Source organism: Chlorocebus sabaeus, chromosome 14 (genome assembly GCF_047675955.1).
Source record: "Chlorocebus sabaeus isolate Y175 chromosome 14, mChlSab1.0.hap1, whole genome shotgun sequence".
NCBI lineage: Eukaryota > Metazoa > Chordata > Mammalia > Primates > Cercopithecidae > Chlorocebus > Chlorocebus sabaeus.
In genome coordinates, this window is record NC_132917.1 from 36,808,773 (window position 1) to 36,829,643 (window position 20,871).

Sequence of the window (20,871 nt, forward strand, 5' to 3'; positions counted from 1 at the left end):
GAGTATAAAAGTGGCTTTGAGGTAGGTTGTATGATTGCCCCCAATTCTGTGCTGGCCTCCTAGTGAGAGGATTACTCTTCCCCACCCTCATTGCCTTTAGCTGGGCCATGCTTTTTGCTCTCGGCAATGATGTTTAGTGATGTATGCCACCACTGAGCAGGACATGTAAAAGCCATCACGAGGTTCTGCCATTGCTTTCTGCCTTGAGGATGGCAGTGACTCAGATAGCATTTTTCCTTCAACCTGGGTCTTGGAATGAAGGAGACACGCGGAGCAAAACTGAAGCCAGACAGATTGCTGCCGACTTGTCATGTGAGCAAGAAATAGACCCTTCGTATTTTTTGCCCCACTAAGAAACCGGGGTCATTTGTTACCACAGCATAGTCTGGCAAAAGCTGACTGATGGATGACTTGAATAAGTGAGGGAAAATACCAATTTTGGAGAAGTCTCAAATATATAAGGATATCAATGTTCCTCACCTGAATCCTCAAATCTGATGCAATTGCTATCAAAACCTCAAAACCAGTTACGGAAGATGACAAGGTGATTCAAGAGTTCATTTGGAATGGTAAATGTGAACAGTTAAGAGCATTTTTAAATTGAAGAGTAATGTGGCAGGTCCTGCTGTTTGAATACTAAAGCCTAGTTTATAACGCTATAATAATCTAAATAGCATAATATTAAAAAGAGAAATAAAAAATAAATCAGTGAAACAGAACAAAGTCCAGAAACACATCTCTGAATGTGTGGGAATTTTATATATCGTAAAATAATATTGTGGTAAAATAGACATAACATAAAATTCACCCTTTTAACCATTTTTATGCCTACAATTCAGTGGCATTAACTACCTTCACAATGTTGTATAACCACTATCTATTTCCAGAGCTTTTCATCATCCCAAACAGAAGTTATACTCATTAAACAAGAAGTTCCCATTCTTCCCTTCCTCCAGATAACCTCTGTTCCACTTTCTGTCTCTATAAATTTTCCTTAAAATAGCATTTAAATAATGAACTGCTTAACACATAGTGATGAAGCAACAGTATATTCACAGGGGGAAAATCAAGTTATATTCCTTTCTCATACATACACAAAAGTTAATTCAAATTGCAGTTTATTTTTATGTTAGTAAGACCATAAAATATTTTCATAATCTTGTAGTAGAAGCCTCCAAAATAAAAATGAGAAACCTTACAGCAGTAAAGAAAGTATTGATAAATATGACAATTTAAAAGCTGCAGTGCCAGGTTTGGTGGCTCATGTCTGTAACCCCAGCACTTTGGGAGGCCGAGGCAGGTGGATCACCTGAGGTCAGGAGTTCGAGACCAGCCTGGCCAGCATAGTGAAACCCGTCTTCACTAAAAATACAAAACTTAGCTGGGCATGGTGGTGGGTGCCTATAATTCAAGCTACTTGGGAGACTGAGGCAGGAGAGTTGCTTGAACCCGGAAGGCAGAAGTTGCCGTGAGCTGAGATCAAGCCATTGCACTCCAGCCTTGGTGACATCATAGAGCAAAACTCCGTCTCAAAAAAAAAAAAAAAAAAAAAAGGCGTTATAAACAAGAAGTAACAATCAAGGAGAAAAATTCTATAATATAGTTAACAGATAAGGAATCAACACCCAATATATATCAAGATTCCTTACCGATACATGAGAAAAAGAGAACTTAATTATGAGAAATTGGGAAAGGATAGGAGTAGAGAATTTGCAGAAAATGTATAAGTAAATATATGAAAAGAGGGCATACTTTACTAAAAATCTGGAAAATACAAACTAAAAGAGCAAGATACTCCTAATTCAACATACTGCCCAAAACTGACCACTGGAGAGTATGATGATGCAGCAATCTCATACATTTTGAGGGGAGAGTATTAATAGAATCACTATTTTTGGAATGACAATTAAACAGCAATTCAGTTTGAAATGCAGTTGTCAATCTATTCAATCACTTTACCTCAAGAAATCTATCACAGATTATCATAGAATTATTTGTTCTTGGGATCCAAAATAAGGAGGAATGTCCATAAGTTTATGAAGTTGTAAACAACCTAAATAAATACCCTTCGATAATTGTGAAATACAATCTGGGAAACATAGTGATACCCTGTCTCTACAATAAATAAATAATAAAAATTAAAATAAAAATAATTAGCTGGGCACAGTGGTATGCACCTCTAGTCCTCGCTACTCAGGAGGCTGAGGTGGGAAGACTGCTTGAGCCCAGGATTTTGAGACTGCAGTGAGCAATGATCATACCACTGCACTCCAGCCTGGGTGACAGAGCAAGACCTTGTCTCTAAAACAAAATAAGAACAAAAAAATACGATTAAATTTTAAAAAGAGTTAAATTATGGTATCTCTATATTTTGAAATACAATACAGTTGCTAAGAAAAGAATGTGGCAGATCTATTGGAACTAATACGGAGAGATTATGCTATATAGTCACAAAATAACAAAATAAGTCCTTGAAAAAATGTATGCACATAAATGTTTATGTAAAAAAGAAGTCTGGGTGTATATTTGTGTTTGTATGTTTTTATAACTCAAAAAATTATCTAAAAGGATAAAGAATAAACTGATGAGAAGGATAAGGGTGGAAGAGAATGGTAAGGGAAATTTTCAGTATATACTTCTGGACTGTTTTAATTATATAAGAAGTGTCTACTCTTTTTACAATTTTTAAAATAAAATAAGTAAAATATAGAGAGACAGGAAAGAGACCTTACCTGTTCTGGGCTCATGTATCGCAAAGTTCCCGTATTCCTTGTTCGCTTTCCATCATTTTTCAGAGATGTTGCAAGTCCAAAGTCTCCAATCTTTATTTGTTTTGTATCTACTAAGAATATATTACTTGGCTATGAAAAAAAAAAATTTAACTTACATGTACCAACTTGACATACTATTACCACATGTCTTCATTATACATAGAAAGGTGGATTCACTCTGCATGGTCCAAGGGAAAAGATCCAGGACTATAGGGTGGAAATGACCTAAAGATTAGCTTTAAAATATCCTAATATCCTAATAGTATTGTCCAAAGAATGAGAGTTAGACAGTTCCCCATCCCAAGATAGGGCTGAACAACCACTAGAGGAAATGTTGCAAATATGAGTCCACGATCTGATAGGGACTGAAGTAGACATCCTTAAGACCCCTTCCAACTTTGAGATTCTCAGAATGGTTCTATTCCCAACAATACTGCAGATTAACCTGTGCAGAATTTCTCCTGGGGGTCTTTTCTCCAAGCCTCTGACAACTTCTTAACAAACATATCCCTTCCACCGTGAAGGCATACCAAGTTTATTGGAAGCTAATGACTAGCTCTGAAATATTTTTATCCATGCAATTCTTTAAGCAGATTTTTTGTTTTTTAAAGGAAGGACAGAATAGAAGTGGTCATTCTGACTCGACGGCTTTATAGGAGGGGTTTTGTTTGGTTTTGTAAGATGGAGTCTCGCTCTGTTGCCCAGGCTGGAGTGTAGTGGCATGATCTCGGCTCACCACAACCTCTGCTTCCTGGGTGCAAGCAGTTCTCCTGCCTCAGCCTCTCGAGGAGTTGGGATTACAGGCATGTGCCACAATGCTTGGCTAATTTTTTTGTATTTTTAGTAGAGATGGGTTTTTGCCATGTTGGCCAGGCTGGTCTCAAACTCCTAATCTCAAGTGATCCGCTCACCTCAGCCTCCCAAAGTACTGAGATTACAGGCATGAGCCACCATGCCCAGGTCATAGGAGGTACTGACCAATATTCTTTTTGTTTGTTTTTGAGACACGGTCTCATTTTGTCATCCAGGATGGATTGCAGTGGCATGATCATGGCTCACTGCACCCTCAACTTCCTCGGCTCAAGCGATCCTCCCACCTCAGCCTCCCAAGTAGCTGGGACCACAGGCCACCACACCCAGCTATACTGACCAATATTCTAAAGACCATAAAAACAGGAAGGTAGTTGATGAGAAAATTAATATTTTGCTATTTTTGAAAAGGCTGGACTTTTAATACAATGTTAGGCTATACGCACAGACTCTATGGGATAATGCACTTATGAGAGGGTCTACCTAGTAAGTACCTGAGAGGGAAGAGACCACAAGCTCAGGGAAGGCTGAAGGAGGAGCTTCCGAGAAGCCAGCCTGAGATGATGGCTCATGCAGCAATTAGCAGTTGGATTAGAATTCAATTAACAGTCTGATTGGAGCCTAACACCAATAATACAGATGGAAAGCTGTAGACAGATGTGAGGTGGATGTGGAGAGAAAATATTCCTATGCTATGTTCAAGTTGCAGTGTAAGAATATGCTGGGATTGCAAGTGGAACTGCTAGTCCCACATAAGGCTATCACCTGACTCTAAGAAAGAGAAAATTGAATGTATGAAGCCATGTAAATATCTAAGCTGGATGAGGCTATCTAGTAAAAATATCAGATCACTTTTTATAGTTCATTAAAAAGAAAAAGTGGGCCAGGCGAAGTGACTCATGCTTGTAATCCCAGCACTTTGGGAGGCTGAAGCAGGCAGATCGCATGAGCCCGGAAGTTCAAGGCCAACCTTGCCAACATGGTGAAACCCTGTCTCTACTAAAAATACAAAAACTTAGCCAGGTGTGGTGACCTGGAATCCCAGCTACTCGGGAGGCTGAGGCAGAAGAATTGCTTGAACCCGGGAGACAGAAGTTGCAGTGAGCTGAGATCACTCCACTGCCACTCATGTCTACAATCCCAACACTTTGGGAGGCCAAGGTTGGCAGATCACTTGAGCTCAGGAGTTCAAGACTTGCCTGGGCAACATGGCGAAATCCTGTCTCTACAAAATATCAAAAAATAGCCTGGCTTGGTAGCCTGTGCCTGTAGTCCCAGCTATGTGGGGGGCTGAGGTTGGAGGATTGCTTGAGCCTAGGAGGTTGAGGCTGCAGCGAGCTGAGATCATGCAACTGCACTCCTGCCTAGGCAACAAACAGAGCGAGACCTTGTCTCAAAAAAACAAAAAACAAAATAAATAAAAACAATAATGTCACATTTTATCTAATCAGTTATAACATGACTAGACAAAATATAGGGTTGAAGAGCATAAAAAGGGGTACAAACTTCACATAGGAGGCACAGGAACAGAGCTGATGCTCAGGCTGAAGATGACCAGAGCCTGGGCTTTAGGAGACTGAACATTTTAGAGAGAAGCAGCCTTGGATAAGAAGTCCTCACTCCAGAAACCCCTATGTCCCTTCTCAGTGCCTTTGGTCTAGTTCCTAAGATTCCAACAGAAAGTGGTTAAACACTTGGAGACTTTTGTAAGAGGGGCCGCATTGGGTAAAGACCATTTCCTGGCAAAACTACCTACAGCTACTGTTTTGCAAAGCATAACCCAAAAAGTGTACATCTTCATTGTATCTTTTCTTAAAGGAGATAAATCAACAACTGTAGTAGTGAGAGCTAGAAAAGTTATAGAAGATGAAAGAAGTCTCAATATCATAGCTTCAGGCCGGGTGCAGTGGAGCACACCTGGAATGCCAGCACTTTCGGAGGCTGAGGCAGGACGATCGCTTTGAGTCTAAAAGTTTGAGACCGGCCTCGGCAACATGGTGAGACCCTGTCTCTACAAAAACACAAAAAAATTAGCCAGGTGTGGTGGTGCACACTTGTGGTCCCAGCTACTCAGGAGGTTGAGGTGGGAGGACTGTTTGAGCCCAGGAGGTCAAGGCTGTAACGAGCCGTGATCGTGCCACTGCACTCTAGCCTGGGCAAAACAGCAAGACCTTGTCTCAAAAAAAAAAAAAAAAAATTAAAAATTTAAGAATACTAATAAAGTCTGACCCTTGAGCAACCGCAGCAAGAGCAAAAATTCTCTGCAAATATACACAAGAAAAGATCAGTCCATGACACAGGGTACATACAGTGCAGGGCATAATTGGTAGGTAAGTGGGTAGGCGCCAATCAGAATTTTGCTAATTCATTCTGAGGACGAGGAACTTAATGCCTACACTTCTGCATTTATTTGCAAATTATTGTATATAGAAATAATTGTGCTTGTTATTTAACTATATGTATGATTTATCCCAAAGTGAAAGCATGACCAACTCTACATTTATCCTTTTTAAATAGTCCTGACAATGCCCCAACTTCAAATAATAACTTCAGGTATTGTAGAATAGACATACTGGAACCAGGCAGACTCAAAACACCAATGCATCAGACATCCAGCCCCTGGGCAGACCACGGAAGTAATACCTTTTAAGGACTACTCATTCCTATCTGAGCCCAATAACAACTGTATATATGGGCACTTATTTCTCTCAAGGAATTTTTTGTTTCATTCCTTATCCCTGGCTGTTTTAGAGGGGTAGGGTAAGCAGTTAGTCACATAAATGAGGTACTTCTGCCTAGAACAGGAAAAGGCAGTTCCAGAGTGATCAGGAAAGGCTCAGTAAAGGAATTACAAGCAAAGGGGACAGGCAGAAGTGTATATTCCATAAGAGAGAAGAGCATGAGCAAAGGTCCAGGGACAGAATTCAGGATGGCCAGCTCGTGACAGGCTAGGCAAGTCACAGGGAATAGGGAATGGAAGAAAGGCTGTGAAGGGCTGCTCTGCCTCTTACCTTCTGTCATTTTGATGAGAAGTAAAAATAGGGAAACTCCTTGTCCAGACCATAAAAGCCAGAGGAAAATGAAAATACTAAGGGATGATACACTTTCCCAGTCTGGGATTACTGCAACTTTCCAATCATGGGGTCGAAATGTTTAACCAAGACAATATTAGACTCTGGACCCAGTAGCTGTGACAGCCCTCAAGAGTAATGACTGAGAGATTAGGGAATCATATTCCTAAAGCCACAGTCAGCAGAGTCCCCTCTGCCTCTCAAATAAGCCTGAGTCACTTAGAGGAGGCAGGAGGAGCAGGGACAGAGCAGTCAGTTGGCTGTGCCAGTCACAGTAATCATTTGCATGGAAATGTTCAGATATCATTTTCTCGTAACTACCAATCAACCACTATTCTAAAACTAGAGAAAAAATGTATCTATCTTATTTTATGTGTGTGTGTGTGTGTATATATATGTGTATATATGTGTATGTGTGTATATATATGTGTGTATATTTATATATATTATTATATTTTATATATATTATATTATAATTATAAATTATAAATATATTATATATATTTATTTATTTTATTTTGGTTTTTTTTTTTTTTGAGACAAGTCTTACTCTTCACTTAGGCTGGAGTGCAGTGGAGCAATCTTGGCTCACTGCAACCTCCCCTCCCAGGTTCAAGTGATTCTCCTGCCTCAGCCTCCCGAGTAGCTGGGATTACAGGTGCACACCATCATGCCCAGCTAATTTTTGTATTTTTAGTAGAGACAGAGTTTCATCATGTTGGCTAGGCTGGTTTCAAACTCATGACCTCAGGTAATCTGCCTGCCTCAGCCTCCCAAAGTGCTGGGATTACAGGCGTGAGTCACTGTGCCCTGCTGAGAAGATATATTTTAAAATTACTAAATTATATATATATATATATATATGTGTATCAATTAATAAAGTACATTTTTCCACTTACCTTAAGATCTCTATGAATTATATTTTTTGAATGTATATAATCCAACCCTTTTGTTATTTGTTCAAAGAGTTCCAAAGCCAAAACTTTGTCTAGTTTCTTGCCTTTTCTATCTTCAATCCATTCCTCCAATGTCCCTTTTTCACAGAATTCCATTTGGATGAAAAGGCACTTAGTCTTTGATCTGGGTATAAAATTCATAGTATGTTAAAAGTAACAATAAATATAAATTTATAAAAAATACATAACTTTTAAAAGCTTATACCTTATCTTAAGAACCCCAAAACATGTCTCAAAATAGAAATCTAAATACAATAAACAAATTTGAATCAAAATATAACAGGCCATTTTTTATTTCAATCATAAGTTTCCAGATGTCCAGAGCTTTATTTGTTTAGCTGATTTATAAAATATGAGCCAGACCGGGCACGGTGGCTCACACCTATAATCCTAGCACTTTGGGAGGCCGAGACTGGCGGATTGCTTGAGCTCAGGAGTTTGAGATCAGCCTGGGCAGCAGGGCAAAACCCCATCTCTACTAAAAATATAAAAATTAGCTGGGTGTGGTGGCATGGCACCTGTAGTCTCAGCTACTCAGGAGGATGAGGCACAAGAGTCATTTGAACCCAGAAGGCAGAGGTTGCAGTGAGCTGAGATCGCACCATTGAGCTCTGGCATGAGCGACAGAGTAAGACTCTGTCTCAAAAAGAAAAAAGAAGATGCCGGGCACAGTGGTTCATGCCTGTAATTCCAGCACTTTGGGAGGCCGAGGCTAGTGGATCATGAGGTCAGGAGATCAAGACCATCCTGGTTAACACGGTGAAACCCCGTCTCTACTAAAAAATACAAAAAGTTAGCCGGGTGTGGTGGCGGGCACCTGTAGTCCCAGCTACTCGGGAGGCTGAGGCAGGAGAATGGCATGAACCCAGGAGGCGGAGCTTGCAGTGAACCAAGATTTCGCCACTGCATTTGAGCCACCCATTCTTTATTGCTGAAGATCTGCAATCACCTTTGCTAACAGATAGAAATAGGAACACGAATACAATAGAGTTGCAGGAAACTAAATTTCATTATTATATAAAGTAATTTTGAAACCTTTTAATTCACCCTCCATCTACTGATCATGCAAAGCACCTAGAGACGAGAAAATGAGTTAGACACTATCCTTGCCATCATGGGGATAATAGTTTAATAGGAGAGAGTAAAGAGAAAGCAAACCTAAAACAATAGGAAAGGTACTACTCTAGGAGAAGTGCCAACAAATTACTAAGAGATATAAATTGGAGGATTGATTTCTTTTTTTTTTTTTTCTGAATTAAGTTAGCCTCAATATTCATTTATATTCTTTGTATATATGTTGGCTTGAAAACAGGAAGAGGTAGCCAAGAATTTGCTGAAAACTAAAGTCCTGTATGCTGATGGTCAATAACTCCTGAACTGATGGTAAAGTTCTCAGTTACACGACATGGAGATGGAGGTGGGGCAGGAGAAAATGAATGAACAGGACCCCATTGGCCTCAGGATTTTAGTGAGAGGACTGTCCCCATAATAGGTTGGGTGACTTTCAAAGACAGACACCAACTCTTTAGGATCTCCAGTTGTTTGGCAGTGGCTTAACTGACATGAAACATGAGGGTGCCCCCATCTCACTTTGTGGTCTTAAAAATATTTTCACTGCCCATCACCCCAGCATAAGTGGTATAGTTACATTCCAAAGAGAACCTTTGACTGCACCACACCAATCACAGCCTAAGAGAGGGACAGAAAAGTGTTGGTAGCTGAGGAAGGAGCCCCCAGATGCAGCATCTATTATGTTAAAACTCTCTTCACAAGACTACACTACAGCCTGCCCTGAAGCTGGCACGTGAACAAGGCTCTCCATTAAACAATGGAGTCAGGAAAGCTGAACCTGAGATTTTGAAGACAGGTGAGGATGTAACAAAGGGTTGTGAGAGCAAGTGTGCAGCAAGAGGAGGAACAAGAAAGAGATTTTCACTTTCTCCTTACCTGTGGAACGGAGAGATAACAGTGTCTCTCAGAGGGAATTGCGATTATTAATTGTGATAATTAATGGCCTTATCCAGTGGCCCACACATAGTAAATAACAATTTCCTTCCATCCTATTATGGCTATGAGAATTTGTTTTTAGTTAGTTACCTTAAACTATTTTTTTTGTTCTCAGGATCAAAATCAGGGCTCTCAGGATCATAAGCACTGATCTCAGGATCATAATCAAGTCCATCCCAACAGCCATTGTAGTGAACAATATTTACATGATCAAGTTCTGCCAATGCTTTTACTTCACGCTCTGCCTTCCTAGTTAAAAGGAACAGGGAACATGGCAGTGTCAGTGTACATCCCACATAACAACCACAAAACACCTCATGTAACAGACAACTGTCTACATTCCTTTATTAAACCATTGCTGTGGTTCTCACACAGTTTTAGAATGGAAGCCAGGACATTCAAAAGGAAAAAGTGAACATACTGCAAAAAAAACATAGCTGTTCTCACTCTCAAGATAAAATAAAAGGCAGCATCTGGGCACAGTGGTTCATGCCTGTAATCCCAGCACTTTGGGAGGCCAAGGCGGGTGGATCACGAGGTCAGGAGTTCAAGATCAGCCTGACCAACATGGTGAAACCCATCTCTATTAAAAATATAAAAAAATTAGCTGGGCACAGTGGTGCACGTCTGTAATCCCAGCTACTTGGGAGGCTGAGGCAGAAGAATCGCTTGAACCTGGGAGGCGGAGGTTGCAGTGAGCCAAGATCACACCACTGCACTCCAACCTGGGTGACAGAGCAAGACTATGTCTCAAAATAAATAAATAAAAGGCAGCGACTTAATGCCAAACATCAGAGAATTTAAAAATCTTCTTTAGCACTCTTGAAATGCCAGTGATGCCATTTTAATTAATTAATTAATTAATTTTATTGAGATGGGGTCTTGCTCTGTCACCCAGGTTGGAGTGCAGTGGCACGACCTTGGCTCATTGCAGCCTCAGCCTCCTATCCTCAAGCAGTCCTCCCACCTCAGTCTCCTGAGTAGCTGGGACCACAGGAGCACACCACCAGACCCATCTAATTTTTTCTATTTTCTGTAGAGATGGGGTTTTGCCATGCTGCCCATGCTGGTCTCAAACTCCTGGACTCCAGCAATCCACTTGCCTCAGCCTCCCAAAGTGCTGGGATTGCAAGCATGAGCCACTGGACCCAGCTGATGCAATTTTTCATAGCTAAATCATACATTATGTTTTGCTTAGACTTGTGTTAAAATCTTTGGATTTCACAAGCAAATCACGTTGAGGCAGCAAGGCTGAGTAACACAGGCAGCGTGAAGTACCTAATTCAGGATTTTCAATGTGTGGCAAATATACACAAAGAGGATAACTTATGCAGAGAAAGTGAGATGGTGGGAGGCTTTATAGGGATGTGTTGCCAAGACCTAAGACAATTTCATGCTAAATGCAGTAAATAAATTGGAGATTTCAAAGATGAGGAAGGATAATCAAACATTTTACAATTTTATTTTTTAACACAAGAAGTTCTAAACTATATGATATAAAATTTGCAAAAATAAAAAAAAATACTGATACTTTGACAATCCTAAAATAATCTGTTATTATTTTAGATTCTTTCTTTTTTTTTTTTTTAAGACAGGGTCTCACTCTGTCACCCAGGCTGGAGTGCAGTGGTGATCCTGGATCACTGAAACCTGCACCCCTATGGCTCAAGCGATCCTCCCACCTCAGTCTCCCAAGTAGCTATGACCACAGGCACACACCACTACACTTGGCTAGTTTTTATATTTTTTTTGTAGAGACAGGGTTTTGCCATGTTGCCCAGGTTGGTCTTGTACTCCTGACCTCAAGTGATCTGCCAGCCTTGGCCTCCCAAAGTGCTGGGATTACAGGCATGAGCCACTGTGCCCAGCCATGAACACACCACTGCACTACAGCCTGGGTGACAGAGTAAGACTCTATCTCCAAAAAAAGAAAAAAAAAAAAAGAATGTTACTCAAATTATGGATTTATATCCAAGAAGATATAAATCATGGTGTCATTCAATTAACAATGAAAAATTAGAACAAGCAAAATATTCGGCAGTAAAGAAATGAGTAAATATATTTTGTTCTGTCCCCTGATCAATGGCTATTTTGCAGCCATTAAAAATAACTGGCTGGGCCAGGTGTGGTGGCTCACGCCTGTAATCCCAGCATTTTGGGAGTCCAAGGCAGGCAGATCACAAGGTCAAGAGATCGAGACCATCTGGCCAACATGGCGAAACCCTGTCTCTACTAAAAACACAAAAATTAGCCAGGCATGGTGCTGGGCACCTGTAATCCCAGCTACTTGGGAGGCTGAGGCAAAGAATTGCTTGAACCCGGGAGACGGAGGTTGCAGTGAGCTGAGAATGCACCACTGCACTCTAGCCTGGGCGACACAGTGAGACTCTGCCTCAAAAAATATATATATATACATATATATATATTTTTTTTCCTAGTAGTTGTACCAATGTATAAACTACTAGAAATGGCCAAGATACTGGACCTTCATCAACATAATTATCTTTTATTTTTTTTTTTGAGATGGAATCTCACTCTGTTGCCCATGCGGGAGTGCAGTGGTGTGATCTCAGCTCACTGCAAGCTCCACCTCCCGGGTTCAAGCAATTCTCCTGCCTTAGCCTCCCAAGCAGCTGGGATTACAGGTGTGTGGCACCACGCCTGGCTAATTTTTGTATTTTTGTAGAGACAGGGTTTCACCACGTTGACCAGACTGGTCTTACACTCCTGACCACAAGTAATCTGCCCACCTTAGCCTCCCAAAGTGCTGGGATTACAGGTGTGAGCCACCATGCCCAGCCCTCATTGTTTTTTCTTTTCTTTTTTGACACTGGGTCTCACTATGTGGCTCAGGCTGGTCTCAAATTCCTGGCCTCAAGCAATCTTCCCACCTCAGTCTCCCAAGTAGCTGGGATATTATTACCATTTTTAAAAATTGCTATCTAATGGAAAGAATAACAGTACAGCTGTCCTTCATTCTTGTTAAATAAAACAATGAACACAGTAGGAATGATCCTACTTCAAATGTAAGGCATCGTCCATGAGAGAAGAAATAGGTTTGTTTAACTAGGCTAAGAACATCCAGCACTCCACACCTACCTCTCCTTTGCACATATCATTTTTCTTAGCCCAGATCCCTTTCCCATCTCCTTTGCTAGTCTTTGAGGGATCAGATTGGTCTGGCCAAGCTACACACAGTAACAATTGCCAGAGTGCAACAAGCAAGATTGGTGAATTGGTGACCATGTGATTTAAGACCTCCTTTCTATTTGTTTTCCTTCCTGAAGGAGTTCTGCTATCCAGTGGGAGTGAGAGGGCAGATAATACAGAAAACAAATGTTGGAAGCAGTGGGTTACAGTGGGAACACATTGAATTGTCATTCCAGGGGATGAGTTCTAAATCCCAATCTGATTACATAGGAGATCATGTCCAAAGATAATCTTGATCAATTCTTTATCCTCCCATACATGCTTCCACTCCTTAAATTAATGGGTAGAGCCTATTTGCCACCTCCCCCACCTTGAATCTAAGCTAGCTCCAGTGACTTGTTTAACCAATACAACTTAATGGTAGTGATGTTCTGGAACTCTTCTGACTAGGTCAAAAGAAGCCTTGCCACTCACTCCTGGTCTCTTGGATGACTTGTTCTGGGGACAATAGTTCTTGGAACCCAGCCACTAAGTTGTAAGAAGCCCAGTCCCCACAGAGAGGGCATGTGGAGGTATTCTGGTTCACAGTCCCATCTGAACTTCCAGCCCACAGCCAGTGTCAACTGCTAGCTAGCTTGGATATCCAGCCTAGGATAGGCTGTAGTCAAGGTTTCAGCTGACTACTGACTGCAAATGCCTCTGAGACCCCAAGTGAGAATTGTCCAGATGAGCACAATCAACCCATGAAACCATCAGAGATAACAATAAATTGCTGTTTTTAAGCCACTGCATTTTGGAGCAGTGCCTTATACAATAATAGACAACCAGAGAACAATTACCATCTAGCTTTTATCTTAGACAAAATCACTTTACATCTCTGGATCTTAGTCTCCTCACCTGTAAAATAGGGAGGTAAGACTAGAACATCTCAAAGATCACCTTTTTTGTGGGTAATGAAGGTTCTATTTGGTGCCACGGTTTTTAAAATATGGAGTGTTTCATGAATTTGCATGCCACTTTAAAGCAAATGACTCTACAGCTTTAGTTCTGAAGATAGCACCGAAAGGATGATCAATGGTATACCATTTTTATTGAAATAACCACAGTAAAGTGATATCATCTTGGAGTAAGCCAAACTCCTCTTGGTAGAATGAAATGTTTAATGAGTATGAGAAAGAAATAAATGATATCCTAATAAAGAAGAGAGAAGCATAAAAAGAAATAGTGCAGATTCAGCATATCTTGCCACTCAAAAAATTTAAACATTTACTACTTACTTGCTATTATATTTAACACGTTTAATAACGTAAGTCTTTCCGTCAATTCTGTGTTTTGCTTTGAAAACTTGGCCAAATCCACCCACGCTAATGAATTCTATTTCTTCAAAATCTGTGCCAAACCTTAAAGATAAAAACCACGGTTATTTTGACATTTTATGCTCACCCCCTCCTCGCCTCCCCACTCCTTTCTCTTTAATGTCACTTGTGAAATGGACAGTATAACAACTATGACTCTCTCCTTCTGAATAAGAAAGATCCACTTGGCAGAAACTCTTGACTCACAAAGAGTAGTCCTCTCACTCCTCCCAGGGCGAGTCCAACACAGCATATCTCCCCTGGCAGTCACAGTGAACTCCCGGCTTTTCAAAAGCCATGATAAGGCCGGGTGCATTGGCTCATGCCTGTAATCCCAGCACTTTGGTAGGCCAAGGCGGGTGGATCACCTGAAGTCAGGAGTTCAAGACCAACCTGGCCAACATGGTGAAACCCCGTCTCTACTAAATATACAAAAATTAGCCAGGTGTGGTGGCAAGCGCCTGTAATCCCAGCTACTCAGGAGGCTGAGGCAGGAGAATCGCTCAAACCTGGGAGGTAGAGGTTGCAGTGAGCCAAGATCACACTTCTGTGCTTTAGCCTAGGCGACAAGAGCGAAACTCCTTCTCAAAAAAACAAAAACAAAACAAAACAACAACAACAACAACAAAAAAAAAAAACAGGAAAAAAAAGCCATGATAAAAATCCTATCACAAATACAAAATGTTCAAAGGAATTGCTATATGGTGCTCCACAGCTAACATCATCAAGCTGTTATAAGAGAAATGGGCATATGCTCTAAGCCTGCCTAGGTTTCTACTTGGTTTTCTCTTCTCCCTCAAGCTTCGTGTTCCATAATTAAGACCTGTCAATTCTACCTCCAAAACACATTGCTGGTATCTGCCCACTTTCCTCTGCCTCCAACATCTTCACCCCAGTCCATGCTTCCACTAGGCCATGGCAGTAGCTTGTTAACTGGATCCCCACTTCCTCTCTTCCCCTACTCCAATCTATGACCCACACAGCAACCAGAGGGATGAAAACTGAGTCTAGCTATGTCTCTCTGTTGCCGAAACTCTCCAATAGCCAACCTTTGCATTTGACAAAAACAAAAAGCCCTTAAATGGGCTATAAGGTGCCAGATGAGGAGGACCCTGTCTCCTCAGCACCCTCATCTCAAGGCACTGTGCCCCTGCTCATTGCACTCAAAACACATGCTCTTCTGACTGTTCTCGAACTTTGACATCACCTTTTCCACTTTCACCTTCTCACATGTCCTTCCTTCCACCTAGCACCCACTGCTCTGTGCCCACTCATCCTTTAGGCCTCCCCACAATTGTGACCCCAGAGAAACCTCGCCTCACCCCTGCTTTCATTTCTCTCCATGCCATTGCTTTCCCTTCACAGCTCTGACCATAGTTTGTTCCTGCAGATTTTTTTTTTCTTTTTTTGAGACAGGATCTTGCTCTGTCACCCAGGCTGGAATACAGTGGTGCAATCTCCGTTTACTGCAATCTCTGCCCTCTGGATTCAAGTAATTCTCCTGCCTCAGCCTCCAAAGTAGCTGAGACTACAGGTGTGTGCCACAACATCTGCTAATTTTTGTATTTTTAGTAGAGACGGGGTTTCACCATGTTGGCCAGGCTGGTCTCAAACTCCTAACCTCAAGTGACCCGTCCACCTCAGCCTCCCAAAGTGCTGGGATTACAGGCATGAGCCACTGTGCTTGGCCTGCTCATGTAATTGTTTATTTAAAGTTGGTCATCCCCATGAAACTCCATGACAACAGGGTCCATTTTATTTGTTCCTACCATAAACCTGATGCCCAGCACAGTGCCAATTCTATATCGAGTGCTTAATAAATATTTGATTCTGTATTGTTTTCTAAACTTTTATATTCAATGCCCCCCGATGCAAACAGGCCTCCATTGTTTCAGACATTTCATTTTAAATCCAAACATACTGTCTATAGCAGAGCAGACATTTTTTTCAAGTGAAATCTGGTATGGAGCTAGAAAGTAGAAAACAGATTCAAGTGGATCAATTCTAATTCCTGCAGAAGTATTTTTTTCAATCATTGATTTATAGGAGTACTTGTTTTCAATATTAATAACTTATACAGATGTCAGAGAAGTCCACATAAGCATCACAAAGATCTACAATTACCATATTCAATTTGGATCTGTCTAAATATTACTTCTCCAAGAGCCATGATCCACTGTGGGCCAGATAGTGCAACGTCAATTAAACTGTTCAGGTGGAAATATAATTTAGCCTTATAATGGGCCCTCAAGAAACTTCTGTTGAATGAACAAATGTATCTTCAAACAAATTCTATTTCACAATTCCATCTTTGACAGAACAGGAGCACTGCCATCTTGGACAAGCACCGCTATTTTAAGTTCCCCTTGATTAAAAACTGCCTAAATCCAGCCCCAAAACATCAGCCTAATGGCTAATGTCAGCATGACCATAAACGACAAATGACACCTCTGACAAGAAACCTTCCAAACCTGAGATAAATCCCCTCCGACCAGAGACATGCCAACCCTGAGATAACCTCCCCTCTGACCAGACATTCCAACCCCACAATAAAACTCTCCTCTACCCAGAAACATTCTGAACCTGTGATAAGCTCTCCCTCCCTAAATCCTTAAGTACCCTTAGTCTGTAAGAGAGAATGTTCCTGACCAAAATCAGCCAGAAGCCCCTCTCAGGTTTATTCTCTAAAATAAACCTGTCTTTGACTGTTCAGCCACTTTTCAAGTTTCCTTCTTCTTTCTTCAACTCTTGCAACCCAGGAAGCAGTGGGCAGCGTCAGTTTGTCCCGAGATAACTCCTGGGTCCTGAGGGTCTCTGGCCACCTGTCACGTCTTTTCTCTCTCTTCACTTTTCAAGCAATTTGCATGAGGTGGATAAGTAATCTGAAGGGGACTGTGAGGCTTGGGCTGGGGCTACTCTCCAGTGGGTTCTCAAAACCCTCAGGTCTCAGGAATCCACCTTGACTGCCTGCAACAGGTATTTTGCTCTCTAACCCTTGTCCATTCTTCCTCCCTCTTCTCTCTCTCTCTCTCTTCCTCATGTGGCTCCAGTCCAGGAGGCCCTTTACTGATTCCAACCAGAACATCCAACATCAGACACTAATCCAGCCAACCGGTAAGATTTGCCTTTCCTAGCTTTCTCACAGTACCTGGGAAAGTCAGGTCTGCCGTCCTGGTCCTTGGAGGACCAGTGGGACTAAGTTGAAGAAATCTTGGGGATGCTCAGTTTCTTCTCAGCTTAACTGTCCTCTTTATAAAGAGGATTCCAGGTCTCTGTCTTTTGTCTGGGGATGCCTAGAACAAAAACAGATACTCTCGGCCTCCTCTTATCAGTCCACATGGGTGCCAAACAATTCCACATTCCTATGTCTTCCCCACTGGACTGTCTCCTTCACAACCTCACCAAACTTGGCTTATGGGGGAACCTAAAGTCAAAGTGTTTAATTTTTCATTGTAACATGGCCTCGCTCCAATACAAATTAGATAATGACAGCCGATGGCCTGAAAACGACACCTTTGACTTTCAAATTCTCAGGGACCTTGACAACTTTATAACCAGGAATGGCAAATGGCAAGAGGTTCCCTATATTCAGGCTTCCTTCTACCTTAAATCCCAACCCTCCTTATGTCAAGCTTGCACCCCTCGTGAAATCCTTCTTAATGAAAACCTCCCTGGGTCTCTCCTCCCTCTGAAACCTCTTCCCCTGAAATCCCCTTTGACCCTGCAGATGAACTCCCTCCATACTCTCAACCCCTGCATCCATTTCTTGCCCATCCAAACCCTCCATCTCTTTGGCCCCTCTTGCCCCCAGCCTTTAGTGCCAAATCCCAACCCTTATCCTTCTCCACTCAATACCCATTCAAACACTACTCCAGCCAGTCAAACCACCTCTGCCATTCTCCCTCTCTGGGAAGGCACTAGGGTTGAAGGCATTGCTTGTGTTCATATCCCCTTTCTCCATGTCTGATTTGTCACAGATTGAACAGTGTCTAGGATCTTTCTCTGAAAATCTATCACAGGGAATTCCTGCACATAACCCAATCCTTTAATTTAACTTGGCATGACATTTATATAATTCTAACCTCCACCCTCACCCCTGACAAAAAAGAGCGCATCCGGCAGTCAGCTGAAACACACACAGATGAACTCCATAATCAAGCCCCTATACAAAATCCAGTGGCCAATGATGCAGTCCCCTATAGAGGCCCAGACTGGACTTACCAACAGGGAGACAATGGCATCAGGTGAAGAGACCACATGATTACCTGTCTCCTCACAGGCATGGACAAAAATGCTTATAAGGCAGTTAATTCTGAAAAGCTCAGAGAAATTACACAAGAGCACCAGGAAAACCCTGCCCTTTTCTTATCACACCTCGTTGAAGCTATGCTAAAATATACCAATTTGGATCCAGAATATAGAGAAGGTCAAACTTTTCTCTACCTCCAATTTATTTCCCAATCCACCCCAGATATCCACAAAAAATTACAAAAATTAGAGGAGGGTCCTCAGACATCTTGGCAGGAGCTCCTAAATGCAACCTTCTGGGTCTTTAACAACAGACATGAGGAACAAAAAATTCAAGAAGACAAACATCTCCATTTAAAATACCAGATGCTTGCCTCCACTGTCCAAAAGTCAATTACACAAAAGCCTCCTAATAACCCAAAGGGAAACTCCCCCACCTCTTCAGGAGTCTGTTTTCAATGAGGCAACCCTGGACACTGGGCAAAGGCTTGTCCTAACCCCTGGTCTCCCACCAAACCATGCCCAACTTGCAGTCTTTGCGGACACTGGACGATGGAATGCCCTCAACAGGGACATCTTCCCCATTCAGATGCTGCTCATAATGAAGCCCCCCAACCATCACAGGAGGAAATCTCTTCACTGCTGGTGCTGACAACGGAAGACTGAGGGTACTTGGGATCCTTCGCCCCCACATCTAGTGAGTCCACGAAACCCAGGGTAATTGGGATAGTATCTGGTAAGATTATTTCCTTTCTTTTGGATACTGGGGTAAGTCTATTGGTATTAAATGAATATCAAGGTCCATTAGAATGTTCATCTGTTTCTATTGGTGGCATGAAGGGCATACAAGAAACCCCATACAAAACAATGCCTCTATATTGCTCATTTCAGGGAGTCACCCTTACTCACTCTTTCTTGGTTATTCCTCATTCCCCCACTCCTTTACTAGGAAGGGGCATCCTACACAAACTGGGAGGAATCATTCATTTATCAACCCTACACCAAAGCTACCCCTATTTATTATTATCTTAAGAACAGAACCCTTCCTCAGACATTCCATATCCAAACAGATTTAAATCCCAAATTCCTCAGCCCTGTAAATCCCATAGTATGGAAAACTGACTCCCCCATGTTAGCTACCCACCACTGTCCAATTCAAATTGCACTGAAGGATCCTAAATGCCAAACAGTGGTCCCACAATATCCCCTAATGGATTATGGGGACTCAAGTCCATCATCTCCCAACTTTTAGCTGCCAATATTTTATTTTATTATTTTATTTTATGTTTTTGAGATGGAGTCTTGCTCTTGTCACCCAGGCTGGAGTTTAACGGCACAATCTTGGCTCACTGCAACCTCTGCCTCCCAGGTTCAAGTAATTCTCCTACCTCAGCCTCTCGAGTAGCTGGGACTATAGGTGTGTGCTACCATGCCCAACTAATTTTTGTATTTTTAGTAGAGATGGGGTTTCACCATGTTGGCCAGACTGGTCTCGAACTCCTGACCTCAGGTGATCCACCCGCCTTGGCCTCCTAAAGTGCTGGGATTACAGGTGTGAGCCACTGCACCTGGCCTAGCTGCCAATATTTTAATCCCCACCCATTCTTCCCACAAAACTCCTATTCTCCCAGTTACAAAACCAGATGGCTCCTATAGACTGGTTCAGGATTTGCAACAAATCAACTCCACTATTGTTCCTGTTTATCCTGTTGTCCCAAACCCCTGTACCCTCATATTGCAAATTCCTCCCAACACTAGCTATTTCTCCGCATTAGACCTCAAAGATGCCTTCTTTTACTATCACTCTACATTCCTCCTCTCAAAACCTTTTTGCTTTCACTTGGACTGACGCTGATACCTGCTACTCCCAACAACTCACGTGGACTGTCCTCTCCCAGGGGTTTAGGGACAGCCCTCAGTATTTTGGTCAGGCGCTTCGATTGCACCGTTCCCAACTACCTCTACGACCCAGCGTCTTGTTTCAATATATGGACAATTTACTTCTTTGTAGTCCCTCTCTAGAACATTGTATTCAACACACAGCCAGGCTTTTAAATTTGTTGGCTGAATGTGGGTACCAGGTATCCAAAAGGAAGGCCCAATTAACCTCTCCAAATGTTTCATAGCTAGGATTAATTATAACTCCAAATACCCAGGAAATTCCACTAGCATGAAAGCAAGACATTCAACAAATCCCATTTCCTAAGACAAAAAGGGACTTACTTTCTTTCCTCAAATTAGTGGGATATTTCTGATGATAGATAGCAAATTTTGCCACTGTCACTAAACCTCTTTATGAACACACAAGAGGAAATCTTGACCAACCACTCACTCCCACCCCAGACCTTTATCATGCTTTCTGTCACCTAAAATGTGCCTTATTACAGACCCCCCACTTTAGGCCTTCCAAACCTCCTAAGAACTTTTCATCTATATTTACACAGTTCTCATAATCAGGCCCTTGGACTATTAGCCCAATCCATGGGAGATTCCCTCCAACCAG

The 20,871-nt window shown here is 41.8% G+C and overlaps 1 protein-coding gene across 5 annotated transcripts in view; it reads right to left on the bottom strand.

Annotated features, from left to right (window-relative positions):
- Positions 1-20,871, bottom strand: part of EIF2AK2 (eukaryotic translation initiation factor 2 alpha kinase 2) — a 60,849-nt gene that overhangs the window by 13,683 nt on the left and 26,295 nt on the right. For 3 of the 5 annotated variants that reach the window (XM_038006796.2, XM_073022922.1, XM_007970945.3), the window contains 4 exons: positions 14,043-14,165; positions 9,706-9,864; positions 7,552-7,732; positions 2,733-2,861 (listed from right to left, as the gene is read on the bottom strand). In XM_038006796.2, coding sequence (XP_037862724.2) covers positions 2,733-2,861; positions 7,552-7,732; positions 9,706-9,864; positions 14,043-14,165 — 592 coding nt within the window. The remainder of the gene's footprint in view (positions 1-2,732; positions 2,862-7,551; positions 7,733-9,705; positions 9,865-14,042; positions 14,166-20,871) is intronic. The other 2 variants (XM_038006797.2, XM_073022923.1) reach the window with 1 other exon arrangement.